This window comes from Anastrepha obliqua, chromosome 1, assembly GCF_027943255.1.
Source record: "Anastrepha obliqua isolate idAnaObli1 chromosome 1, idAnaObli1_1.0, whole genome shotgun sequence".
NCBI lineage: Eukaryota > Metazoa > Arthropoda > Insecta > Diptera > Tephritidae > Anastrepha > Anastrepha obliqua.
This window is the reverse complement of record NC_072892.1, coordinates 72,855,283-72,880,441: the sequence shown is the minus strand read 5'-3', so window position 1 is coordinate 72,880,441 and position 25,159 is coordinate 72,855,283. Positions and strand designations below refer to the sequence as shown.

General features: G+C 39.3%; 1 protein-coding gene across 1 annotated transcript in view; it reads right to left on the bottom strand.

Annotated features, from left to right (window-relative positions):
* Positions 1–4,136, bottom strand: part of LOC129235353 (dystrophin-like) — a 247,757-nt gene extending 243,621 nt beyond the window's left edge. The window contains exon 1 of the mRNA XM_054869161.1: positions 603–4,136. Within this exon, the coding sequence (XP_054725136.1) occupies positions 603–4,136 (3,534 nt within the window). The remainder of the gene's footprint in view (positions 1–602) is intronic.
* Positions 4,137–25,159: the final 21,023 nt, after the last annotated feature.

The window sequence follows — 25,159 nt, the reverse complement described above, 5'->3', positions numbered from 1 at the left end:
GAGGTTTGTATTTACATATACCACTTTATTATTTAGTTAGCGTTGCCATCCTTGGCATATCTTTGCAAAGATATGAACATAATTTTATGATAAATATTATTATACTTTATTTTAAGCCAGTTTCATGAACTTTTCTCTTTGTTCCCTTAAAGGGTTAAAATATATAGGTATATATTTGTCTTGAGGAAGTAGAGAGTTAATGTGTTAGAGGAACATTGCTTCTTAAGCAGTAAACATCTGTTTCAAGAGATTTTTCAGAAATGTCGATAAAAGGGTCCAAAAGGTCTTATTTTTGAACGAGCTGAAGGGTTAATGTGTTACAAAAGATTCAAATTTTAAGCGATGTTTATTTATTTGCCCTGGAAAGTTCAAAAACGCTCTAGAGTGTCCAGATTATCCCCATGGTATACCTACATAAGCTTTTAATTCTGTATGCCTTTTCATTGCATGCAGGGTAAATTTTAAAACCGCCTCACTTTTTTAAAAAGCAAAACAAAAAAATTTTGACGAAAAATTTCGCTCCTCTACCCTATTCCTTGGCCGGAAGCTAGTTATGTGGAATTTAGTTAACACCACTTGTGGTGTATAATTAGTTCACTTACCTGACTCAGGCGATCTTGACTATCGATGATGTCGATAAACAATCGCATGCGATCATCGAGTATTTGGAAACCATTCCTCGGTTGCATCAATAGATTTTGCACCGCCTCGCGAATACTACCCGGTGTTGTGCTACATGAACTGCTATCATCGCTACCCATGAATCCACCACCACCATTGGCCATTTGTTGCTGTTGCTCTCGCAATTTCAGCTGTTGTGAATGCTGACGCAACGCATCCGAACATTTGCGCAAGTAATCATAGGAACCTTTGGATTTGTACTTGTCCGCCATCTCTTGGAAACTGTCCAGTATCGCATTGAAGTCGGTCATGAGTGGCGCCGTTGATGGTGTCGTCGTGGCGCTAGTTGATTGCGAATGTGTCGACTGTGAAGGCGATGGTGAGTTTGTGGTTATTTGTGTTCCGAATACAGCAGAGCTGGCACCAAAATTGCTAACATTCGCTCGGCTCAAGGTGGCATAGTGTGACGAGGACTGATTTATGGGTGATGTGCTAAGTGGGGAATGACTAGTTATGACGCGTAGCTCGGTGGTTAGAGAGGGTGAAAGAGAGGTCACTGTGGCGGCAGCTACTTTTAAATTTCCACTGCTCACGGAGCTGCTCAATACCTTGCTGGGACTGAGTGCCTTCAGATCTTCGCTCATCAAACGCAGATTGTCCGAGATCTGATGAAAACTTTCCGAGGTGATCATTGAGTGTTCACCGCGATCATTTTCTATCTTAGTGGTTGCTATTGCACTTTTAGGACGTCGGCGTGTAGGTGGCATGCCACTGAGTTGAGCGCCAGGTGTGCCAGAAGTGACGTCAGGCATTTGAAGGGGTTTTGAAATGAACGAATCGAGCGTTTGTGAGTTGGCGAGCTTTGGTTTTTCATCAGTTTCGGGTATCTTATTTGAACGTATGGCATCTAGAAAGAGACGTAATTGATCTGATGGTGTAGGTAGATCATTGTCATTTGATTTGTTGGCAACTGAGTTAGAAGAATTTATGGCTGATGTCGATTGCACAGGCGAACTGCGCAATGACTCGTCGAGGTTGGGACGCTTGTAGGCCTTCAGTGAAGGCAGTTGCGCGGAGGCCTGCGAATGTGGAATCTGTGACTGTGGCTGTTGCTGCACTAATTGTTGTTGTAAGCTTGTTGGGGACTTTGACTCGGTTATGGGCTTTAGCATGTCTTCTGGTATATTCTGCTGATACTCGGAGCGCATGGTACTGCGTATGTTGTCGAGGAAGAGTCTCAGTTGATGCGAAGGTGTCTGCGCTTCCGTCGACGAACAGAGCGATGCGAGTGATTTACTCACGATCTCAGGCGAAATCATATTCGAAGAAAAATTACTGCCACTCTGCGAGCTGCACACATGTAGGCTCTGTTGGGCATTGCCAGTAATATTCCCGCCCATAGTTGGCGAGCTAATATTGCCACTAGTCGGTTGCAGTTGCTGCACCTTGGCTAGTTGCTGCTGGCGCTTTAATTCCGATAACAGTTTTGCTTGCTCAGAGTACTTGCGCACACTTTCCGTTATAGTACGCAACTGTTCTGAATAGGCGCGCAGCTGATTTTCCAGATAGGCTTGATCGGGCGCACTGGCCCCGTAAGCATAGGAAAGTGGACGTTCGCCCTTGTGCCAGGAGGCAGAACTAGTGAGGTTCGTGATGCCAAGCGCAGTGGCAGCAGAACTTACTGCCGCCGCGGTGACATCTCCATTAAAACCATGCTCCGCGCTGATCTGACCCGATTGGCTGCGACCGTGAAAGGTGACCGAGTGGCGCATACCACCGGTGGCACTGCTGTTTAAACCAGCCCCATTCGCAAACGCGCTGACATCCGACGCGCTCGTAAAGGACAGTCCGTTGCGTATGTTATCAATGCTGGTGCTCTTCTTGCCGCTGAATTTTGGCGTGTCGCTGCCTGAGTCCGGTTGGGGACTACCCATTGATTGACGTGAATTTGTTACACCCGGCGGGAAGCGGCGCAGTGGTATTGGTGGTGGTTGATAGAGTCCTGCAGGCTTTGCTTCGCTGTTGAAACGATCTAAGCTGCGTGGACGTGGCGCGGTGCCACCGTTTAACTGCAAGCCGCCATTGACTGCTGGCGGAAGTGGCTGCTGTGGCGATTGTGGCTGCTGATCGTTGAGGCCCTTGAGTGGACGCGGTGTGCTATGCGAACGACGTGGCACAATTGGCTGCTGCATTAACGAGTTGGATGCTTGCTGTTGATGATGGAGTTGTTGAGCCGCGCTGGTCGAATTTTGATTTCGGTGGAGGGGCACGGGTGGGCAGTAATTGGTAGTAGTTGCTGCGGAGCTAGATACAGCGTTACTAATGGTATGCGTGGCTAGTGTTTGAGATACGTTGGCGGCGCCCATTTTGTGCGGCAGTGTGGCATGTGGCGCGCGTGTTGGGCTATTGCGATAATGTTGAAAGAGTGCCGCATACAAGGCCTCCTTGTCTACGCTGGTGGCGGGTGTAGGCGTGCCTGCTGAAGTAGGCGCAGTGCCGATAGAAACGGGTGCGCCAGAATTACTTAAGCCGCTGCCACTACCGCTACCGCCACCGCCAACGCTACGTAACTGCTGCTGCTGACGCGTTGATTGCAATAGCCGCTGCTGTTGTTGCTGTAAGTTAACATGCTGCAGGCGCAATTGCTCTTCCTGCTGTAGCTGATGTCTGGAGGCGTAGTCAACAAAGCTGTTCGGTAGCGCTTTGGGTGTGCGTCGCAAAGTGCTAAAAGCCAGATCGTTGGTACTGCTGCTGTAGCTGGTTGCGCCCGAGGTGGATGTAGTGGTCACATTTGCTGCAGTAGTTGCCGACATGCTGGCACTCATGGACGCCACGGCAATGCTATGCGGTCGTGGATGTTTGTGCGCTCGAAAACGTTGCGGCTCCGCATACTCAGGCATCTCATAGCCGCTACTATTGGGCGGCGTTGCAACATTATTCGTGTTTCCGCATACCAGTGGCATCGCTGACGACACTGATGTTGTAGTTGTCGCCGCATAGCCAAAAGCCATTGCCGCCGTAGGCATTGTATCTGTGGGCGAAGGGCTATTCAGAAAAGGATTATTGCCTTTCAACGCGATCGGTGCGGCTGTGTTACCGCAAAGCGGTGGCGCCACGGTGGTAAATTGTGTCGGTGTTGGCGGTTGGTATTCGCTGATGTGCAAATCTAGAGCGCGCTCGCGTTGCTCTCGTTGCAATTGTAATTGTTTCAATTGCATTTGCTGCTTTTGTTGCTGCGCCTGCGACTGTTGACTTCCAATGCTGCCATTTGGCGTACGCAGCGGATTAAAGTGGTTCGCAAAAGTATTATTGTTGCCACAGATACCTTGACTGGCAACATCGTTGTTAATTTTATTTGTGTTTCCGGTGGCATTGTGCATCATTGCGCTGTTGGACGGCGTGTTGTTACACGCTGTCAATGTCGTCCCGGGGGTTGTGGTTGTTCCAGCGCTGCTTGCCGCGGTTGTCGCTGCGGCGGCAGCCGGATAGCCAGTTATGCGGAAACCGCCATTCATTGATGTTGACGTTGTTTTTTACTATTGTTCTTGTGCGTTCTATATGTACCGTTATAATTGTATTGTAAGTCGTCGTAAAGCTAACGGAAATGTTACTTATTTTTTGCAGTTTCAATGGCGCAACCACTGTTGTTGTTGGCAAGTAGCCCTTTGGTGCACTTTGCAATTTTGTGTAAGCCCAACTGAAGGAAATTAACGTTGCGTTATGGTTGTTTATATTAGTGCTTTTATTGCTCGTTGTGTTCTCAAAGTAAGCAGGCAACACTGCGCTGCTTAAGTGCCGCGCCGCTATTTTGCAAGTAATCGTATCGAGCTTTACGTGAGCTGTTCCATAGAGTTGTTTGTTGCCAATGTAGTTACTCTTCCTATTGACTTCACTGATGTTACTGAAATTATTGTTGTTGCTATTGTCGTGCCGGTTGTTGCTGTGTCTACTGTAGTTGATATTTTAAGCTTCGGTTATAGGGCTGGCTTGTTGCACGCTGCGTTTGCTGTTAAAAATGGTTGTCTCCAATAGTGACGGCTTAAAATTGTTATTGCTGTAATTCCTCTGTTGTTGCTCTGCAAAAGCTAAATAAGCGTTTTACCCTTACTGCTCCATTCAAGTTGTAATTGGCATGCTCGTAGTTGCCACACTCACTGGTGTTGTTTTTACATTAAATTTTCGATTTCGCGCGCCAGCTGCATATTTTCTTGCAATTTTTTTTAGCCATTTGTAGTAACCCACTACGTTGTTGTATTATTATAACTTCTACTTTTGCTTACTTTTATTTTTTATTTTAATTGCTGCTGTTGCCTCAAATTTCCGCTTGCCCAATTATAATTCGCTTCCAATAAGAATTCTGTCGACTCCTACTGTTTCAGCAACAACAACGATGACGATTACTTATTATATGATTGTTGTTGCTTTTTGTTATTGGTTTTTTGCTTTCATCCCTTTGCTGTGCTGGACGTTAATTACATTGTTCCGCATGATTCGCCGAGCATTGTATAGGCAAACGCCATCAGCAGCCACATCATTATTATCACCAACTCATATATTCACACTCACACGCTATATATACTTTGCTGATATATTGTAAAATATAAAACAACTTCGTCATTCGTTATATCGCCCGGTGGTTATCACAACAAAGTTGTCACACTCTCTTAGTTGGTCAAGTGACGATTTATTCATTCGTTAATTTGCTGACATGCCGTTTGTTTCGCTGCAGAACTTTAAGAGCTTCTAGCCACATACGAGTTGAGTTGTACAACTTAGTGGTGATCCGTTAATTTTGCTGTCCAACAAACGTGGATTAAGAGCCTAAGACTGGATTTCTACAATGCGACACACGAAACTCCTCCACTTCCACTTACGTCCACTTACTTTTCTTTTCTCTTTGCACTGTTCTGGCTGCTTCTTATTTTCCACCTTCATTAACTGCCACTAACGGCTCACTTCCTTGATTGTCATCAAATCTGCTTCACGACATTTACTCCAGTCACTTCCAATTTTTAATAATACATTTTATTTTATGCTTTTTTTCTTTACTCTTTCCGCACATTTCAGCAATTTGCTGCCATTGCAATTATTTTCAACATAGTTAAAGTTCTGTTGCAACTATTTTTATAGTGGCTTGCAACTGTGGTTGATGACGTTTTTAATGGAATTTTTGACGAAAGCCAAATACATTAAGATTGAAAGGCACGCAAGCAGAAACCTACTCACGCATTTATATATATTATGTATGTATGTGTATGTTGTATGTTTTTACATACATACAGTGTTGGAAAAATGGTAGAAACGATGTGAATTTTTCTTTCTTTTGGGTATATTTCTTGCAAAATAATTTTTGCTATTGAAGTTCATATCTTTTTATAAAGAAACAGTTTTATATATAAAAATAGAGGTACTCAACTCTTGCTACATTTTTGTAAAAAAGAAATCATGAAGTTCATTTTATTGTCCTTGGAAAAAATAATAGAAACGACGTCCTTAAAGCTAATAAACATGAGTATTTTTCTTTAAGATAATTAAACAAAACTTTTAAAATTGTAAACAAATTAATATTTGGTTGTTGCACCCTGGGCTTTAATGACTGCGGTGCAACGCCGGCTCATTGAGTCCACTAACTTGGCACAAACTGATGGGTTTATATGTACTAAACCATTCTGCCTGGACTTTTTCCCACAAATCTGCTTTATTTTTTGCCTTATAGGCGGCAATTCTCTTCTTCAGAATGCCCCAAAGGTGCTCTATTGGATTCAAGTCCGGGGATCGTGAAGGCCATTCTACTAACTTTACATTGTTATCCTGGAACCATTTCTTCGCCAGTTTAGAGGAGTGTTTTGGGTCGTTATCTTGTTGAAACTCCCAAATCAATGGCATTTCTTCTTTGGCATATGGAAGCATAACATTATTTAAAATATTTACATAGTCCGTAGCGCACATCTTATCTTTAATCCAGAATAACGGACCAACTCCTGCCGACAAAAAACATCCCCAAAGTATTATATATTACCACCTCCATGCTTCACGGTCTTCAACGTGTGCTTTGGATCGTATGCAGAGTTTTTAGGTCGTCTTACATGTACCTTGCCATCAGACCCAAACAAATTAATCTTTGTTTCATCTGACCATAATACGTTTTTCCAATTTGCACGCAGTAGATGTTTCTTCGCAAACGATAATCTGCAGGTTATGTTTTTTCTGCTAAGGTATGGTACTTTTCTTGCACTATAGGCCTTTAATCCCCCAGATATTAATCTATTTCGGATTGTTCGACTGCTTACTGGCGCTTGTAAAACATTTTTCAATTCTTCTCAGGATAAAAATGGTTTTTTTTCGATTCTCGTATAAGCAGTTGGTCAAACTTCTTTGATGTTGCGCGCTTTCGTCCTCGTTTTTCCTCTATAATTTTAAAATTAATCGCAGAAAACACCTTTTTTTCGAGCATTTCATTAAATCGGCAATCTGTGACATAGAAAGGCCATCACTTTTTAGTTTTTTTTATAATTTCGCTTTCATTAACAGTACAGTGTTTACCACGTCCCATTCTGAATGCAATATTCATAAGATAAGAAATATTTTATGAACAAGACAATAATAAATATAATTTTTTACATACTTTTCCAACAAAATATCAAACAGTTTAAAAATAACAGTATATTATTAATTTTAACTGTAGCTATTAAAATTTTTCCGAAACGTTTCTATTTTTTTTTCCAACTAAAACACGCGGTTCTGCACCAAAAAGAATACTGAGCCTAAATATTTGCGATTATGCTCATAAAAACAAGACAAAATAAAGTACCGTTATCAAACAGTATTACACAGTGTGTATCTGCATAAATAGGTACATACTTACAAACTAAAAATTTTATATGAAATATGGAGTGATTGTCGTTTCTATTATTTTTTCCAACACTGTATGTGTGTTTGCGAGTACATATGTCTATTTGAATGTATATATGAATATAATCAAGTGTGCGAAAAAGAATGCCCCTAAGTGCGGAGTGGAGAGAATTAATTGGTTTCCATTTTTGGTTTAAAAAATTTTTAAAATTTGGTACAACATTACAATATTTATTGCTGCCAAAATATGTATATTCTGTTTTTTCTAATTTGCAGTTATTTTCTGCTTGAAAAAGTTAAGTTCTTGCAAATATTGAAAACTCTTCGAAATCTTTAAATTCATACGAATTAGTGGCTCAGTATTGAGACTGAGGATGCTCTATGAGAAGCACACATGCACCAAACGCCAGCCTCCGCCAGCTATTTAACGTGAATCCTTCCCTTTCGCTTCCGTAAACAAATAAATCGGTATAGCGATAGCCTTCATTTGGATTATAGTTGTTTTTGATTTCATTTTAACTTCGAAAAATTTGTTTTTCAACCTACACAAAATTTAATGATACAAGGAAGTTGACATTTGGCAGTACCACAATGTGGAACTGGTCTGCCGTTTGTCTCGTAACTATGTGTGGGTAAAACGTGCTTCATGGTCTCATCCTGATTCTACCTTTTTGTCTCCTGAGACACCCAGTTTGAACGTCATAACTTTGATAACGATTTTACTGCTAACAGATAGTGCCCCGTCTGCAGTTCTATCAGAAACCTCGATAACCCCAATAGTGTTCCCTTTTAATAGATATATAGTATGGATACTGCCGTCAATTTGCACTTCGCGTGGGCTACTCCGCTGAACACTTTCTGTGTAGTTATCCAGGGAGGGATGTGGCGAGACAGAACATCAGCAATTTACTAAATATCCCAAACCATTGCAGGACGAGGGGAATCCCACAGCTCTTAACACCTCTAGGCGAGATTAGGGGCTGGTCAGCAGTAAAATTATATACAAATATAGTAGGCGCACACATATGTACCTCCTTTTGTGTATTTGAGTATTTGTGGGCCTCGCATCCTTCATAGAAGGTCGGAACCTAAGGTTCGGTCGAAGCAGTGGACTTTGGGATGGAGATTTGAGTGGACTTAGAAATCGGGAGTGCTGAATTTGCAAAATATTAGCGTATAGCTATGTGGATAAGTAGAAGTGGCAATCGGTCTCTGAACCAACTCACTTAAACCGTTGCCGATCTGTTGCTACTCCTCGTTGAACCATTTTGTTTTACGGCCAAACCTATTGATCTGGCTAACACTTATATTCCTAAGGTTATCAGTATCATTCAAGAACGATGAACCAAATTATCTTCAACTTAGAGTCATGCCTCGCAGGACAGTAACAGAGAAGATGTCTGATAAACCCCTTCCTCCTCCCCATTTTTGCAGCTTTTGCAATAGTTGAATAGTGAAATGAGGTACGTTCAATCTTTGAGAAAATCGACGTAGAAGACAGTAGCCTGTGATCAAAGCAATTAACACAGAGACGTTTTTCTCTGGCCGATTAAGTAGCACCTGACGTCCAATTTTGGCCAAATTCTTTTTGTTCCATTACATGTCAGACTATCAACTCACCTCGTGTTGGCTGAAGTGACAAGGATAACATACTTGTATCACGCATTTGTACAAGTTAAGACCACCCGCACAAATTCGCTAACTATGTACAATTAGCTGATGTTATATTTTTTGTTAAAGCTCAGCTTACGCTTTTCAACACTACTTTTGCCTACGTGACCAAGATCGAGTGATTTTTTGATGGGGTACGCGCAGTAACAACCATTGCTCTGACACTTTACTCAAAACCAGTTTTGAGGAAAAACTAATGAATTATGAGTTGCATGGCCTAGCGGAAAACGTTGGTGAAATTCCATCGAGCTGGGGTTTGATTGAGCGAAGCATTTTAGTTAAAGAACAGAATAAAGATTGACATTGAAACCGAAGGTCCAACTCGAATTTTTATAAAGATATTAAGTGGCGCCCAACGTGGGGCCTGTCAAATAAATATTTCGGATGCAAGAATAATTCCTATAAGGAAGGCCGGCCAAAGCGACAGGTCTCAAAAGAACCAGGACCATTATCTACCGGAGCAGTGAATCATACATTTTACTTGGACAGTTGGGATACTGTGAAGCCTTTATCTTATCTTTATCTTTTCGTAAATACATATGTAAGTAATAATTAGATTTGATAATTATTTCATGTGAGAAATAAAATATAAAATTTGAGACTAAAGTGTTAATAGTCCCTTTTCGTGTCGTATTGAGGTGAAATTTTTTCCCAATTGCGTAACATACACGTGTTCAAAACTAAAAAAGCTTCAATATACTTGCGTAAGAAACAATAAAAAGTTATTTTTTCATCAATTGGTTTTTCCATCTTAAAAACGGCAAACTTGAAAAATTAAAAATCGCTATATCAGGCGATAACAAGATTTCACTGCATTTGTGCAAAGTTATTGAAACTTAGTTCCCAACTTACGTAACATACACGTGTTCTATAGTAACATTAGCTAAATATTTTCTTTCTGGAAAATTTCGCATAGAATTTTTCATTTCAATTAAAAACAAAAACTACAAAGTTTTCCATATTAAAAAATTGCTGTATCAGGCGAAAAGAAACATAGATTTCCGTGAATTATTTTGAAACATAGTAATATAATTTGTCAGATTACATAACATAATCTCGTTTAAAACAGTTAAAACAAATGGTACACCCAGTCTTTTAACTTTTACGGCTGTAAAAATACACATTTTCCATAGTGCGGAAAACGAACCATAGATTGTTCAGTTTACACATAGTTGTTTACAGCCACCAGAAATCATCGTGATATCTGTAGTTTCTGCAGAATGGAAATCACAAGAGAGCTAGTTTTAGATATCGTAAGAGTCTCAACCGAGCGTGCTAGGGCAGAGTTCACGGCCCAAATTCAAGAACTTACTCTAGCCTTAAATCGCCTTAAACCACCATGTGTTGAGCCCTACCAACCCGTTGCAATTAACCCTTTAACAGAGTCAGGAAATGCTAGTTTGGACTTAGTAAAGTCTTTACCCGAATTTAGTGGCGATGCCTCGTGTTACCCAGCCTGGCGCTCCGCTGCCGCCTTTGCCATTAATTACTACCCTGAAGGTTCCGAAAAATATTACGTGGCAATGGGCATTTTCCGGAATAAAATTACTGGTGCGGCGAATTCAACACTGTCGTCTTTCAATACGGTGCTAAATTTTAAGGCAATAATCGCCAGGTTAGACCAAACCTATGCAGATAAAAGACCAGTTCATGTTCTGGAAACTGAACTAAGTATTCTTAGGCAAGGTCATTTGTCAATTGCAGACTACTATGACTCGGTGGACAAACATTTGACGCTTATCATAAATAAGCAAATAATGACGAATAGTGGCAACGACGAAGTTATAAAGGCTCTAAACGATCGTGCAAGAGCAAACGCTCTACGAGTATTCATTTCAGGTCTTCGCCGTCCACTATGTGACATATTATTTTCCTCGTCACCAAAGGATCTGCCCACTGCCTTGGCCGTTGCACAGGAGCTTGAGATGAATCACAAGCGCTATGATTTCGCCCAAACCTTTGCAATGGGTAGTTCAGTTAAACCAAACAAAGTAAGAGCGACAATGCCGCAATATAATTTTAATTCACAAAATGAACCAAATCGTTTACCAAATCACAACAATAGACAGAGTCCAATGGACGTTGACCATGGCACATCTATCTATCGAAAAATTAATGCCACTCAAAATAGTGCAATCATTTCTAAAACCCCCAATCAAGCAGTTGTATTTAAACGTTCTCGTGAGCCATCCGGTTCTTTCCAGAGACCTGGTGGAAAGACACAGCGGGTTAATTATATGCCAGACAATATTGTCATAGTTTCTGATGAATCTGAAAACGAAGAACACTACGACGACTATGATGGCTCGAATTTTAAAAGTTATTCCGAAGAGCCTTACCATACATGCGACTCTAAAAATGATTCCGAAATAAATTTTTTAAACTAAAGTCGCTCCTACCTTTCATCACTAAAACTACTGCGAATGGTCAGGAGCTAAAAATATTAATAGATACAGGCACTTCAAAAAATTTTATTAAACATTTTCAATTTCTCGACGGAATTAAGGAGATGAAAACCCCATTTACGCTAAAATCAATAAATGGGCAAAATTTTATAGACAAAAAATGTTTGGTTAATGTTCTCAACCACACCTCGACTTTTTATTTACTTGATAATCTAAAAACGTTCGATGGCATAATTGGTTATGACTTCCTAAAAGAAATTGACTCAAAAATTGATATTAATGCAGGGTATTTATATTATCGGGATGGTAAGGTAAAACTTCAGCACCTTTGTTGCAATCAAGTCAACTTGATTACAATTAACGATGATTCCGTGCCTGCAAGTGTTCAAAATGACTTTCGTCAATTAATTAATAAAAACACTAATGCATTTGCTCACCCAAATCGTTCCCTACCCTACAATACCAATGTCGAGGCTACAATTCGTACCACTACAGAAAACCCAATTTTTAGCAAAAGCTACCCGTACCCGATTTCAGCAGCAGAGTTCATAAACTCCGAAATAAAATCACTCTTAGGAGATGGCATAATTCGCAAGTCGTGTTCACCCTACAATTCGCCCGTCCACGTAGTAACAAAAAAGGGCATTGACGAAAATGGCAAACAAAAACTGCGTATGGTGATAGACTTTCGGAAAATTAACGAAAACACCATCTCTGATCGATATCCCATACCGGACACTTCTGTCATCCTGTCCAATTTAGGAAAATCAAAGTTCTTCTCCACGCTAGATTTGAAGTCAGGATTCCACCAAATCAACTTGCGCGAGAAAGATAGACCAAAAACAGCATTCAGTGTAAATAATGGCAAGTACGAATTTTGCCGCTTGCCATTTGGTTTGAAAAATGCTCCAAGCATTTTTCAACGAGCGATAGACGATATCCTGCGTGATGAAATTGGTAAGACCTGCCATGTTTATATCGATGATATAATTATCTTTTCACCAAACGAGCATTTGCATCTGAATGACATTAAAAGAATTTTAAACAAATTAGAAACTGCCGGTATGAGAGTTTCGCCCGAAAAGTCCAAGTTTTTCCAAAAAGAAGTGGAGTTTTTAGGATTTGTAGTGTCGCAGAACGGTTTAAGAACTTGTCCAAACAAAATAACCGATATTTTAAATTACAAAGTTCCAGAAACTTTACGCTCTCTACGATCCTTCCTTGGTCTTGCGGGATATTACCGCAGGTTCGTGAAAGATTATGCAGCCATCGTAAAACCGCTAACGAAATATTTGCGAGGAGAGAATGGACACGTAGAAGCTAACAAGTCAAAAAAAATCCAAATAAAATTGGACCCCGAAGCCATGTCCGCCTTTAACAGAGTTAAGAAAATTCTTGCTTCTGAAGATGTTTTGCTCCAATACCCGGATTTTAGCTGCCCTTTCGATCTGACCACAGATGCGTCTTCAAATGCTTTGGGCGCGGTTTTGTCCCAGAAAAATAGGCCTATAACAATGATTTCCCGAACGCTATCTCGAACAGAATAAAATTATGCCACCAATGAGCGTGAGCTATTAGCTATATTTTGGGCATTGAAGGCCCTTCGGCACTATCTATATGGCGTCAAAAACATCCATATTTTCACTGACCACCAGCCGCTTATCTTTTCAATTTCGGATAAAAATCCTAACACTAAAATGAAAAGGTGGCGTGCTTTCGTCGAAGAGTTTGCTCCTACGTTTCATTATAAGCCAGGAAGTGAAAACAAGGTGGCAGACGCGCTCTCCAGACAGTTCATAAATAACATGAGTGAATCAATAGATACGGCTCATAGTGAGGAATCATTGAGTAATGTTGTAAAAACGGTCAAATGCCCCATAAATCAATTTAAAAACCAACTAATACTAACAAAAGGGTTATACCTAAATAAAGTGACAAAAATTATTTTTCAGAAACGTGTCCGCCATACAATTTCCTTCGATTCGCTCGAAAACTTGTTTGAATGTCTTAAAACCGTAATAAATCCTAATAATACGAACGCGATTCATTGTGACCTACCAACACTTTCCGAAATACAAAACGATTTAGTTTCACTCTTCCCGGGAGTGAAATTTCTCCACACAGAAATTTTTGTGATAGATTTGATAAATAAAACGGATCAATTAGAAACAGTAATTGCAGAGCATAACCGCGCACACCGTTGTCTGCAAGAGAACTTTAAACAAATTTCTCGAGAATATTATTTCCCAAATATCAAAAAAATGTTAAAGGCTATCATTGCAAACTGTAAGATATGTCTAGAAAATAAATACCAGCGTAAACCAGTAAATCTCGAAATAGGCAAAACTCCTATTCCAAAGACACCTGGCGAGATCTTACACATGGACATTTTTTTTACAGACAAGCAACATTTCCTAACCTGTATGGATAAGTTTTCGAAATACGCTGTAGTAAAACCAATTCAATCGCGCTCTACATTAGATATCAAGGAAGCCTTGCTAGAAATACTCCTAATATTTAAAAACACCAAAACTATTATTTCAGACAATGAGAAAGCCTTTCATTCGATGACAATTAAAACTTTTCTTAGGGACAACTTTTCAATCGAACAATTTTTCATTCCGACGTTACATAGCCAAAGTAATGGGCAGGTTGAAAGATTCCATTCAACCTTAATGGAAATTGCCCGATGCATAAGAGAACAACAACAGCTGAGTGAGACTATTGAATTGGTGCTATTGGCTACTCATAAGTACAATAACACCATTCATTCTATTACAAATGCTAAACCTATCGACATTCTTCATAACTCTTCGAATGAGGATTTGGAAATGATACGCGATAGATTGTGCCAAGAGCAGGGGAACGTTTTAGGTAGACGGAATAAAAATAATAAAATGAAAACCTATGAGCCTGGTGAAAAAGTATTTTTGAAGAGAAATAGACGTCTAGGAAATAAATTTAACAAGATATTTGTTGAAAAAGTTGTGGAAAAGGATCTAGGCAGCACGGTCTTGATCGATGGAAAAATCATTCATAAAAGCAACTTACGATAAGTGTTGTTGAGCCTTTTTTGTTTCGTATGAGAGTTTAAGTGATGGAAGTTATATTGCTACAATGACGCGAAAAAGTTCGTAAGCGTAAAAAAATTTATCTGAAAATGAAATATATTATCAGTTCTGATTATTTACAACTTCCTGATAAAATTAGAATTGTAAATAGACTCTTTAAACTAAGTTTAATTTTCACCATCCTTTGATGAGTTACATTCATTTTAATTTTAAGAAACGTAATCATAGTATAATCATGTAATCATAGTATAAGAATCAAACAAATTTATTATTCAAAAGTATGGAATTTAAGCTCAATCAAGCTTCAACATTAATAACGCTTTTAACTACCCATTTACAACTTTAACGTGCTGCGAATGACGATCCGGTCTACAAAGCCAACAAGTCGTATTTTGAACCTAACTATTCGAACCTCTGAGCCACAGCTTTTTAGTAGCTGAAACGGGGACGTTTCGAACTCGACAAGGAGAGTAGTTAAGACCACCCGCACAAATTCGCTAACTATGTACAATTAGCTGATGTTATATTTTTTGTTAAAGCTCAGCTTACGCTTTACAACACTACTTTTGCCTACGTGACCAAGATCGAGTGATTTTTTGATGGGGTACGCGCAGTAACAACCATTGCTCTGACACTTTACTCAAAACCAGTTTTGAGGAAAAACTAATGAATTATGAGTTGCATGGCCTAGCGGAAAACGTTGGTGAAATTCCATCGAGCTGGGGTTTGATTGAGCGAAGCATTTTAGTTAAAGAACAGAATAAAGATTGACATTGAAACCGAAGGTCCAACTCGAATTTTTATAAAGATATTAAGTTACACAAAATCAGCACACCAAGACGGAGGCCCTCTTTTGCTACTTGGTCTGCCTTACCATTCCCTGGTATGCCACTATGCCCTGGCACCCATATCAAACGGATGTTCAAATATTCCTCCCTCTCGTTAAGAGACGTCCGGCATTTGCGAGCGATGATGGAATTAGTGACAACCACTCCAAGAGAGCGTCATTACGCTTACTTTTGGCTTCTTACAGTAGACACCAAAGCCAACTTTATCGTCAAGATTTGAGCTATCAGTAAAGAACTGTATGAACTGGCAGTTTTTCCGACTAAGTATATCAACCCACTCACGTCTAGCTGCCATTCTAAATATATATAATTGGCGCGTACACCCTTTCTGGGTGTTTGGCCGAGCTCCTCCTCCTATTTGTGGTGTGCGTCTTGATGTTGTTCCACAATTGAAGTGACCTACAGTTTCAAGCTGACTCCGAATGGCAAATATTTTTATGAAAAGCTTTTTTATGGCGGAAATACACGCGGAGGTTTGCCATTGCCTGCCTAGGGGCGACCACTATTAGAAAAATGTTTTTCTTAATTTTGGTGTTTCACCGAGATTCGAACCTACGTTCTCTCTGTAAATTCCGAATGGTAGTCACGCACCAAATCATTCGGCTACGGCGGCCGCCGTTGCTGGCATTGTACTACCTACTAAATAAATTGAAATATGGTCCATTCAAACAAGTGTGCCAGTGAGTGTTCTTCGGAAAAAGACTCCACCTGCTTCCTATAGCTTTTTTGCATGAAAGTAGAACTACAGTATTTTCCCCTACTCTGTTTTCTTGTTGAGAATTACCCCTAAATATTTGACGCTGTTTCCTACTTCCAGCCTTACACCATTGAATGATGCATTTCCTCGAGATCAAGACTGATTCCTTTCCGAGCCCATCATTATAGCCGATCTACACAACTTATTAAGAGCGGTATGATCCCCGAGAAATATTTTGCGACGTTTTTGGTCCGATTCAATGCCAGTTTAAAGTAGAAATTACTACATATTGCAAAGAAGGCAGTTCTTTTCAGCCGGTATTTTAAATCGTTTATTAAAAATTATCTGTATAATATCCGGTTAAAAAGTGGTCATGCAATACAAAACAATTGCGAAGGCCGTTTGAGGTTCTAGCAGAAGAATTATAATATAAATGGTTTTAATATTCGTAATCCCTGTAAAGCTATATAAAGCTACAAATGTATGTATAGTTCTGCGCACGACGAATGTGTCAATTTAATAAATTTTAAAAGAATTCGGAAGCAAAATGGAAGTAAAATATCTTAGAATTTATATTATGACACCTATTTAATAGCAGTAGAAGTCGCTATTATTTAATACCCTTCCAAATTAAATGTGTATAAGAAACTATGCAAGCAACGATCTAGTCCTTCTTCTAACACAAGTACACCTTTTTCACATTTTTCATCACGTTGACACCTTTCATATGCAATGCTTTTCCTTTCCTTTTAGCCACCATATCCATCAAAGCGCAAAGATGGTTTAGCGGTTTTTGTCGCAGACACCAAACCTCAATCCAACAACTACATACATCTACACTTATACATTCATACGAGTATAACGAACTCAGTCAAGCAGTCAAAAGCAGAGCCAGCTTCAAACCAACGTGGAACTAGTAAAGTGACTGTGACATGCCATCTTTTCCACATTTTCGCTTTGGATAATCCATTCGGTGCATAAATTTTGCACAGCGAGCTTAGGAAAACCAACATGACAACAAGCCTTAAAGAGAGGTGTTAAGGATGGAAGATAAAGAGTAGAATATCGTTGAGCTGTGGCATGCAGTTGAGTAGCAGAAAGCTGTAGATTGAGCGCTGCTTGCTTCACAGCTTTGTGTATTGTTGTTTGGCTCGTAGTTTAGGTGCGGGAAACTTTTGTAAATATTTAATAAAAAATGCGCATAAATTATAATCCAACACTCGCACTTATGACCTAATACTCGTAGGTATGTAGAGTAAATATGCCTTGAATGTTGAACAGATATGTTTTATTTAGCATATATAGACATATACTTTTTCTAAAAAATCGCTATCCTAAAGCTGTGGAAATACGTAACTGTTATACGAAGACACTTCAAATCACATTTGGTTCCATGACGAACTCTCCCCAGTGATTGGATTTTAGCCATTTGCAGCGTTTTTCATTCTTTTCAAGTACTTTAAACTTTTGTTTTCTGGTAAAATGTATTCTAATTCTATAAACAATTGTAAAAAACGTTTTTTTAGACACTTTGACTTTGACTTTGGCTTTCACGCCGTCAACAACTGCACATCAGCTTAACCTATTTTGTTTTGTCGCTACTCAATCGAGCGCAAAAAATTTCGCACGACGACTATGTACAGACCGTAAAAATGACTGAATTTTGCAGTTTGCCAAATATGTGATATAATATTAGCAGCTATCGATTTCTTTGAATCCAACGTTGCATATGGATTAGGCGGTACTGAACTTCTGCTTGTAAGATATTAATTCCCCAGGTGAAAAAACTTGGAAGTATCGAGACGCCGACGCTGCAGTTCGTCTTGAATTCGTCAGTGTAAAGTGCAATTGTATTCTCTTTGATTATTGAATTCAAATCCCATTCCTTTCGCTTGAGGAACTTTACCTTAAACTCTATTCTAAAGTCTAGGGTAGCGGTAGTAAAACTGTTGAGTTGATGGTCTAATCCCTATTATCTTCATGTCTAAAATTACACTATGACCAAATATCCTAGCAACACAAAAACAACCTTCTTCTATTCAGTAACAGGTAGAGCATGGCTTTAAGTGCCTCTGCTGGACACGATTTCATAGCTTCAGTAGTTCCTATGCAGGCTGCTCGCTGTACGTATACATTGTAAGCTTCGGATCTAGCACTACGCCTAGACATGTCGCTCTGTCTGTAAGCGGAATTTTAGCTCCATTGATTGATGCTAGTCGAAACAATAATTGCGTTTTGCTTGGGTTAACATTTAGGCCACTGCTCGCAGCCCATCTACTTAGTTTCCCAGAGCTCTTTCTAGTAGTTTTGTTAGTATTTTTGGTGTTAGAATCACGACGTCGTCTGCATACGCGACTACCTTCACTCTTCCTCTGTTATGTCGCAGTAAAATATGTTTAAGGCTACGAATCATAAAAGAGAAGACAGAACGCCACCCTGTGGGGTGCCTCTGCTTACAAATTGGGTAACCGATGCGCCTCCGTTTGATGCTAGAATAGTTGTGTTCTGAAGAATACGTGGGAGCCAGTTACTTACGCAGTCATTAAACTCCGATAGTTACCAACGAATCGATTATGGTTAAATGCCCCTTCTATGACTAAAATAGCAGCTATAGTAAATTTTTCTGACTTCTCAATATGTGCAATTACTTCATGAAGGAGGTAAGACTAATTAGTCGAAAATCCATCCCTATTATCTTCATATATCTATGATATCATAGTTTTAACAGAGTTATTTGACTGTCCACTGTATAATGTATTTCGTAAAGACAGATGCTCCCGCACTACTGCTTTCTAAAGGTGGTTCCGTGCTTCTCCTTCATCCTAGCTTACTTAAGTTTCTTGGATTTTACCTAACAGATAGAACTTAATTCGTACGTATGAACAATACAAAATCGGATGCCATCAAAGTTACCTCAGGTGTTCTGTTGTTCTATTGTCCTTAATATTTGTTAACAACATTGCAGACGTTTTTTAGACATCATACAAAATAGAGGACGTAACTGATTGCATAAGACGAATCATATCAAACCCTACTTCTTACTGGAGCTACTGCTTTTTAATTGCTCTACTCGTAACCTTCGACGCAACAATACGGTCTCTTTACCCCATCACAAAACCAATTTTAATCATAATGAACCAATTACACGTTGTATAAGGCAGTCTAATCAATTTTATAAAAATTTAGATATATTCTCTAACTCACGAGAGAATTTTAAGTCAAAACTTAATCTGGAGATACACTTCTTGAATTGTGACTAACGTTTACCACATAGTAAAAGGTTTACGGTGGCCGCCGTAGCCGAATGGGTTGGTGCGTGATTACCATTCGGAATTCACAGATACGTCGTTGGTTCGAATCTCGGTGAAAGCAAAATTAATAAAAAACATTTTTCTAATAGCAGTCGCCCCTCGGCAGGTAATGGCAAACCTCCGAGTGTATTTCTGCCATGAAAAATCTCTTCATAAAAATATCTGCCGTTCGTAGTCCGCTTGAAACTGTAGGTCCCTCCATTTGTGGAACAACATCAAGACGCACACCACAAATAGCAGGAGGAGCTCGGCCAAACACCTAACAGAAGTGTACGCGCCAATTATATATATATATAAAGGGTTTTTCAATTCGCGTGGGTCGATTTTTGCGCCCTGTGGCAGCCATTTTGTTTTGGTGACATCTGTCAAATCTTTTGTTTATTATTCAGTTGTTTATGCCAAATCATCATGGTAAGTTACATGATTGAACAACACGTTCAAATGATAAAACTTTATTATCAAAATGAGTGTTCATTAACGCAAACGTTGAGCGCGTTGCGCCCATTTTTCGGTAGACGTGGTGGCCCTTCAAAGTCGACTCTTCAACGTTTGGTGGCCAAATTTGATACGACCGGGTCAGTAAACAATCAGCCAACACCCGTACGTTCAAGGAACGCAAGATCAGCCGAGAACATTGCCGCGGTCTGTGAAAGTGTACGGCAGAACCCGAGGCAGTCTATTCCTCGCCGTGCACAAGAACTTGGCCTTTCGCAGACTTCAACTTGGCGAATTTTGCGTCGGGACTTGGGCCTACACCCGTATAAGATCCAACTGACCCAGGAGCTCAAAGTTGATGACCATAGACAACGCCGTTTGTTCGCTGACTGTGCTTCGAATCGTTTGGAAGAGAACCCCAGAACCTCGTCATCTTTAGTGACGAGGCGCATTTTTGGATGAATGGCTGTGTTAACAAATAAAATTGCCGTATATGGGACGACACCAATCCACACGAGGTTCACCAGGTGATAATGCATCCTCAAAAAGTTACCGTTTGGTGTGGATTTTTGGCCGGCGGCGTCACTGGTCCGTACTTTTTTGAAAACGACGTTGGTGAGGCGGTCACCGTCAACAGCGAGCGCTACACAACGATGATAACCAATTTCTTATGGCCCATATTGAACCATATGGACCTAGACGACATGTGGTTCCAGCAGGACGGCGCTATGTGCCACACAGCAAACGCCATTTTATTCCATTTCAACATCTACCCGCCCTTATTGAAAAACCCTTTATATTAAAGCTTTAGAATTAGTAATATATTTGAGTTGTACTTTGATTGATGAAAGAATGAATAAATAAATAAATAAGTCTATTTCGTGTTATGGAGGTTTTTTGACATTCCAAGCTCTTGGCATGTCATAGGAGTTACAAACAGGAAAGTGGAATTTAACTAACGGTTCTAGTGATTGTTATGTAGTCCTATTGCTTTTCAATGCGTTTCGACTAAATTGCATACTTTCAGTAATGTAATAAAAACAAAAAATACCTCTTCTTACACAAGGCTTAAGCATCTCCTTTGCGAACTATGCGGCTTTTAGTAAAGTAGCTTGATCTCCTTGTTGCTGTTGCTTTCACATAAGAAATGTTCGCCTGGCGAATAGCGAAATTCTCTAGCGAGCAGAGAAGTGGTAAATCGAAAGCGACAGTTACTTACGCATGAACCATTGAAATAATTCGAGTGGCATTCTAATAAGCTAAACACGCCAATTCATTACAAGCTGCAAATTAGTACTTAATAAATAAATACCGAACGTCCTCTAAAATCTAACCTTCCGAAACACTTTAAACCCAATTACTTATAGATTAAAAATCTCTTCCACAGCCTGTATCTGCATGCTTTCTACCCTCTGCATGCGTGTTTTATAACTGAATGCGGTGCTTTATCCCTTCTGCTTCACTCAAATTTATTTTTGTGCTCTGTACAGTCCATGTCCATAAGCATCTTCATTTGGCATAGTTATGTTATTTCGTGTGTTTTGTGTGTTGTCATTAGAAATTCCAACTAAATACTTTCAAGTTGAGCTCGGCACAACGTGCGCAGCTTCTCCGTTGTTCTCCGGTACGTTCTCTACCCCACCTGGCACTTCAATCCTGTCAAATACTTTCTATATATCATAGGCATAGTGCCGGTTTATCCTTCTACGCTGGCATTTCAGAAATGTGCAATTCCTTCTGCTAATGAACATAGCTCAGTGTTGTTGACTCAATGCTCCGGTGCAGCAAGAATGTGGTTGAGATTTGCAAAAATCATTCGACAGGCCTACGGACTCATACTTGTGTAAGTATCGGGTGTTTTTTAAGAGCTTAAAGTGATAATATTTACAAAACAGAAATATTGTGTGGAATGGATTTTTTTTGTTTTTTTTTTTTATTATGTGGTACATAATTTGTTAGGATTTTTACTTTTTGAACATAATATCCGGCATATGCCCACTGCGACTACGATCAATCCAATTTTTCACAACCTTTTCCAATATATCTGGCCGTATGGTGCCAATTGTGGCTTGAATATTGCAATAAAACAATAATTGTTAAGCGAGCGTATGGCAAGTTGCAATCAAATGTCGTCTCCCTGAAGCAGAGAAGGAATTGTTTTAGTGGCCACACCACTCGACGCAGCAGACGACGGTAGCTGTAAGTGCGAAAGCATTTTCATCCCTACCTCTCCCACTAAAAAATGAAAAAAAAAATAAAATAAAATAAAACAATGTCGTCGACGTTTAGCAGATTAATTTTTGGAGACAAATATTCAGTCAGCATGGCTCGATAGCGCTCGCCATTCACAGTAACAACAGCTTCTTCCTCATTTCTCAAGAAAGAAAGGCCGATGATGCCGCCAGTGCTCTATGAACTTTGCAAACAGATTTGTTTTCTTTCAAAGTAAATTTCCACAATTTGGAAGTCTTCTTCTGGCGTTAAACGATTCATAATAACTTGCCAAACTTACTGAATAAAAATGTTAACGTAGTTTGCCATTCTCAACTGTCAAGCCATAGTTATCAATATTGATAGTTTTCATGCAGCTAAAACAAAACACCCGATATATACCTACATTCAAGCATCCATTTAAATGGTTGCCTGCCTTATCTTGGTCGCCATTGCAACTGCTTTGCCTATTCGATTTGTATGTACTTAGGAACGGAATGTCGTTCTATTTGTTTTGTTTGTAGGTATTATCTCAAAATATTCCTTGCCATTCTGCCGCTCTTTTGAAGTGTTTCCAATTGTTTGCTTGTGAGTAATTGATTTAATTCGCTTACTATTTAACTCTTCGGACATTCATATATGCGTGCATGTATGCAAATTGTTATTTATGCATGCGGTAAATGTCTTAACACATATATATAAATTCGCTTGCAGCTATGCAACTTGGCAGCATTCAATTTAAATGCAATAAATGTACGAATTTTCGATCTAATTTTGAGCTGACCACAAAGTTGGTTATTAAACTCACATTCTGTATTTGGAAAAGTTGTTTCTCCTTTCTTTTCACATTTTTTTCTACACGTAGACAATAAAAACTCCTTTTGGGGCACCACATGCAAATTCTCGCCCTTACTTTCCGTTCTGGATATTGCTTTTCCTAAACAAGCGTCTGCAAATTCTGTGTACATTTAATTCTCTATATTTTTACTCTTGCAACTTTATACTTAAGACTTTAAAAAGAGTATTTAAGAGCCCTGAAAACGGTTGTTGTTTAATTGACTCTTCTTGTTATTTCTCAGTTAGGACTAGCAAAGCAGAATTTTCGTTTTGGGCTTTTTTCCAGTTGCTTCCCATTTGGCAATATTTTCGCATTTTCCGTTTTCAAATCGTTTGACATGTCCTGTTAATCGTTCCGTTTTCGTTTTTTTTTTTCGAACATCAGCAAATCGTTTTGTCACCCTGTTCTGGAAATCGAAATCGTTAAAATTTTCCAGTTAAATTTTCGGCAACTTAAACGTTAGCGGTTTGTGGCATTCTTATAAACTGTTTGTTCAAATAAATTTATCAAAATGTGAGTATTTACTACAAATAACTGCATATATTTATGTAAATAAAAGTGTTTATTTAAAATATTTAAAACTTTTTTCAAAAACTTTTAGGGGACAACACAAGAACTCCAAGCAAGAGCTAATTTTAGTCGAGTTTATGGAATCTTATATAGATTTGGCGAAGAATTTTTCGAAGGGCGACAGAGTTGCTGTTGAGGAAAAGTGGAAAGAGCTAACGACGCTGCTAAATGCAGAAGGGCCGCCCCAAAAAGATATTAATGGATGGAAAAAAGTAAGTATTTAGTCAAATATTAAAATAAATATTTTTGAGTTGTCTTTTTTCAAGATATGGTCTGACTGGAAGGGGTGCATTCGGAAAAAGGTTGCCCATAACAATCTAGAATCGAGGGCAGCAGGAGGTGGACCCTTTAATAAGCATGTACTGACGAGCAACGAAGAATGTGTTGCCAGAACTTATGGAATTTTTGCAGCCGTTGAGGGCATAAACCATTCTAGAAGCTTTGGGACAGAAGAAAATAATAGCGCTATCGAATCTGAGGAAGAACGTCCCCAAACAAGTAGGGAAGCGGTGGCTACCCCGAGAGCTGCAAAAAGGCCACGAGTGTCAACGCAGGACAGCCTTCAGACGTGTATGGCAACGCAATCTACTTGTATGGAGAAAATATCCACCACTTTAGATAACATTTGCGAAAACCAACACAAGATTGCAAAATCGCAGGAAGATGAAAGTGAAGAGATTCGACGACTTTGTCGTGCTGTTGAGAAACAAAATGAATTGCTGGCAGAGCAAACTCGCTTGAAGACTCAAAGTATAGAGCAAAAGCAAAGACATTACCTCAAAATGGAGCAGTTGCAACATGAAACAGTTAAAATTGAAATTAAAATGCTTGAGATAGAGACTAAAAAATAAATATAAAAGAATCTTATTGAACTGTTATGTATATATTTACTTTTAATATGAATAAATTTTATGTTTCATAATATTAAATTTCTAGCAATAGAGTCTCTTATATTTCTGCCAACACTATATAAACTACTGTTTTCCTCATTTTCAGCAATTTCCTCATCAATGGGATTGTTTTCTAATACGCTTTCTGTTTCAATGTCATCTATTTGATTACTTCTACATATGTTATGTAGTGCGCAACAAACATTTATTATCTTCACTACCTTTTGCGGCGTATATGGCAGGGTAGTTTTCAAACAACAAAACCGACTTTCTACTACTCCTATAACACGCTCAACGATGTTACGTGCTTTTGCATGCTGCTGGTTAAATATGTGTTCTGCTGATCTTGGGTCTGGGTTTCTATATGGAGTCAGTAGAAATGGCTCTATACCAAAACCAGAATCTCCCAGCAGCCAAGAACCTCGGTCACCAGCTTCATATTGCGATAGGTTTGTCAAAGAGAAATCACCTGTTTCGAACTTAAATTCGAATTTAAATGAAATCGGACGAATTACAGAACACCCAAAACAAAATCGTACGAATTGCCATTTCGGATCCGCATTGAAATCGCACGATTTTCAGAACATGCCTGATTATTACAGTTTTCTATGCAAATCCACAAAATCATCAGCTATTTCTTTGGGACGTTCCACCTAACCCAACTTACATCTTAAATTACAGAAAACCGTCGGATATTCATTAATAGATCATAGATTAAGTTCACGCAATCATTCAGCGA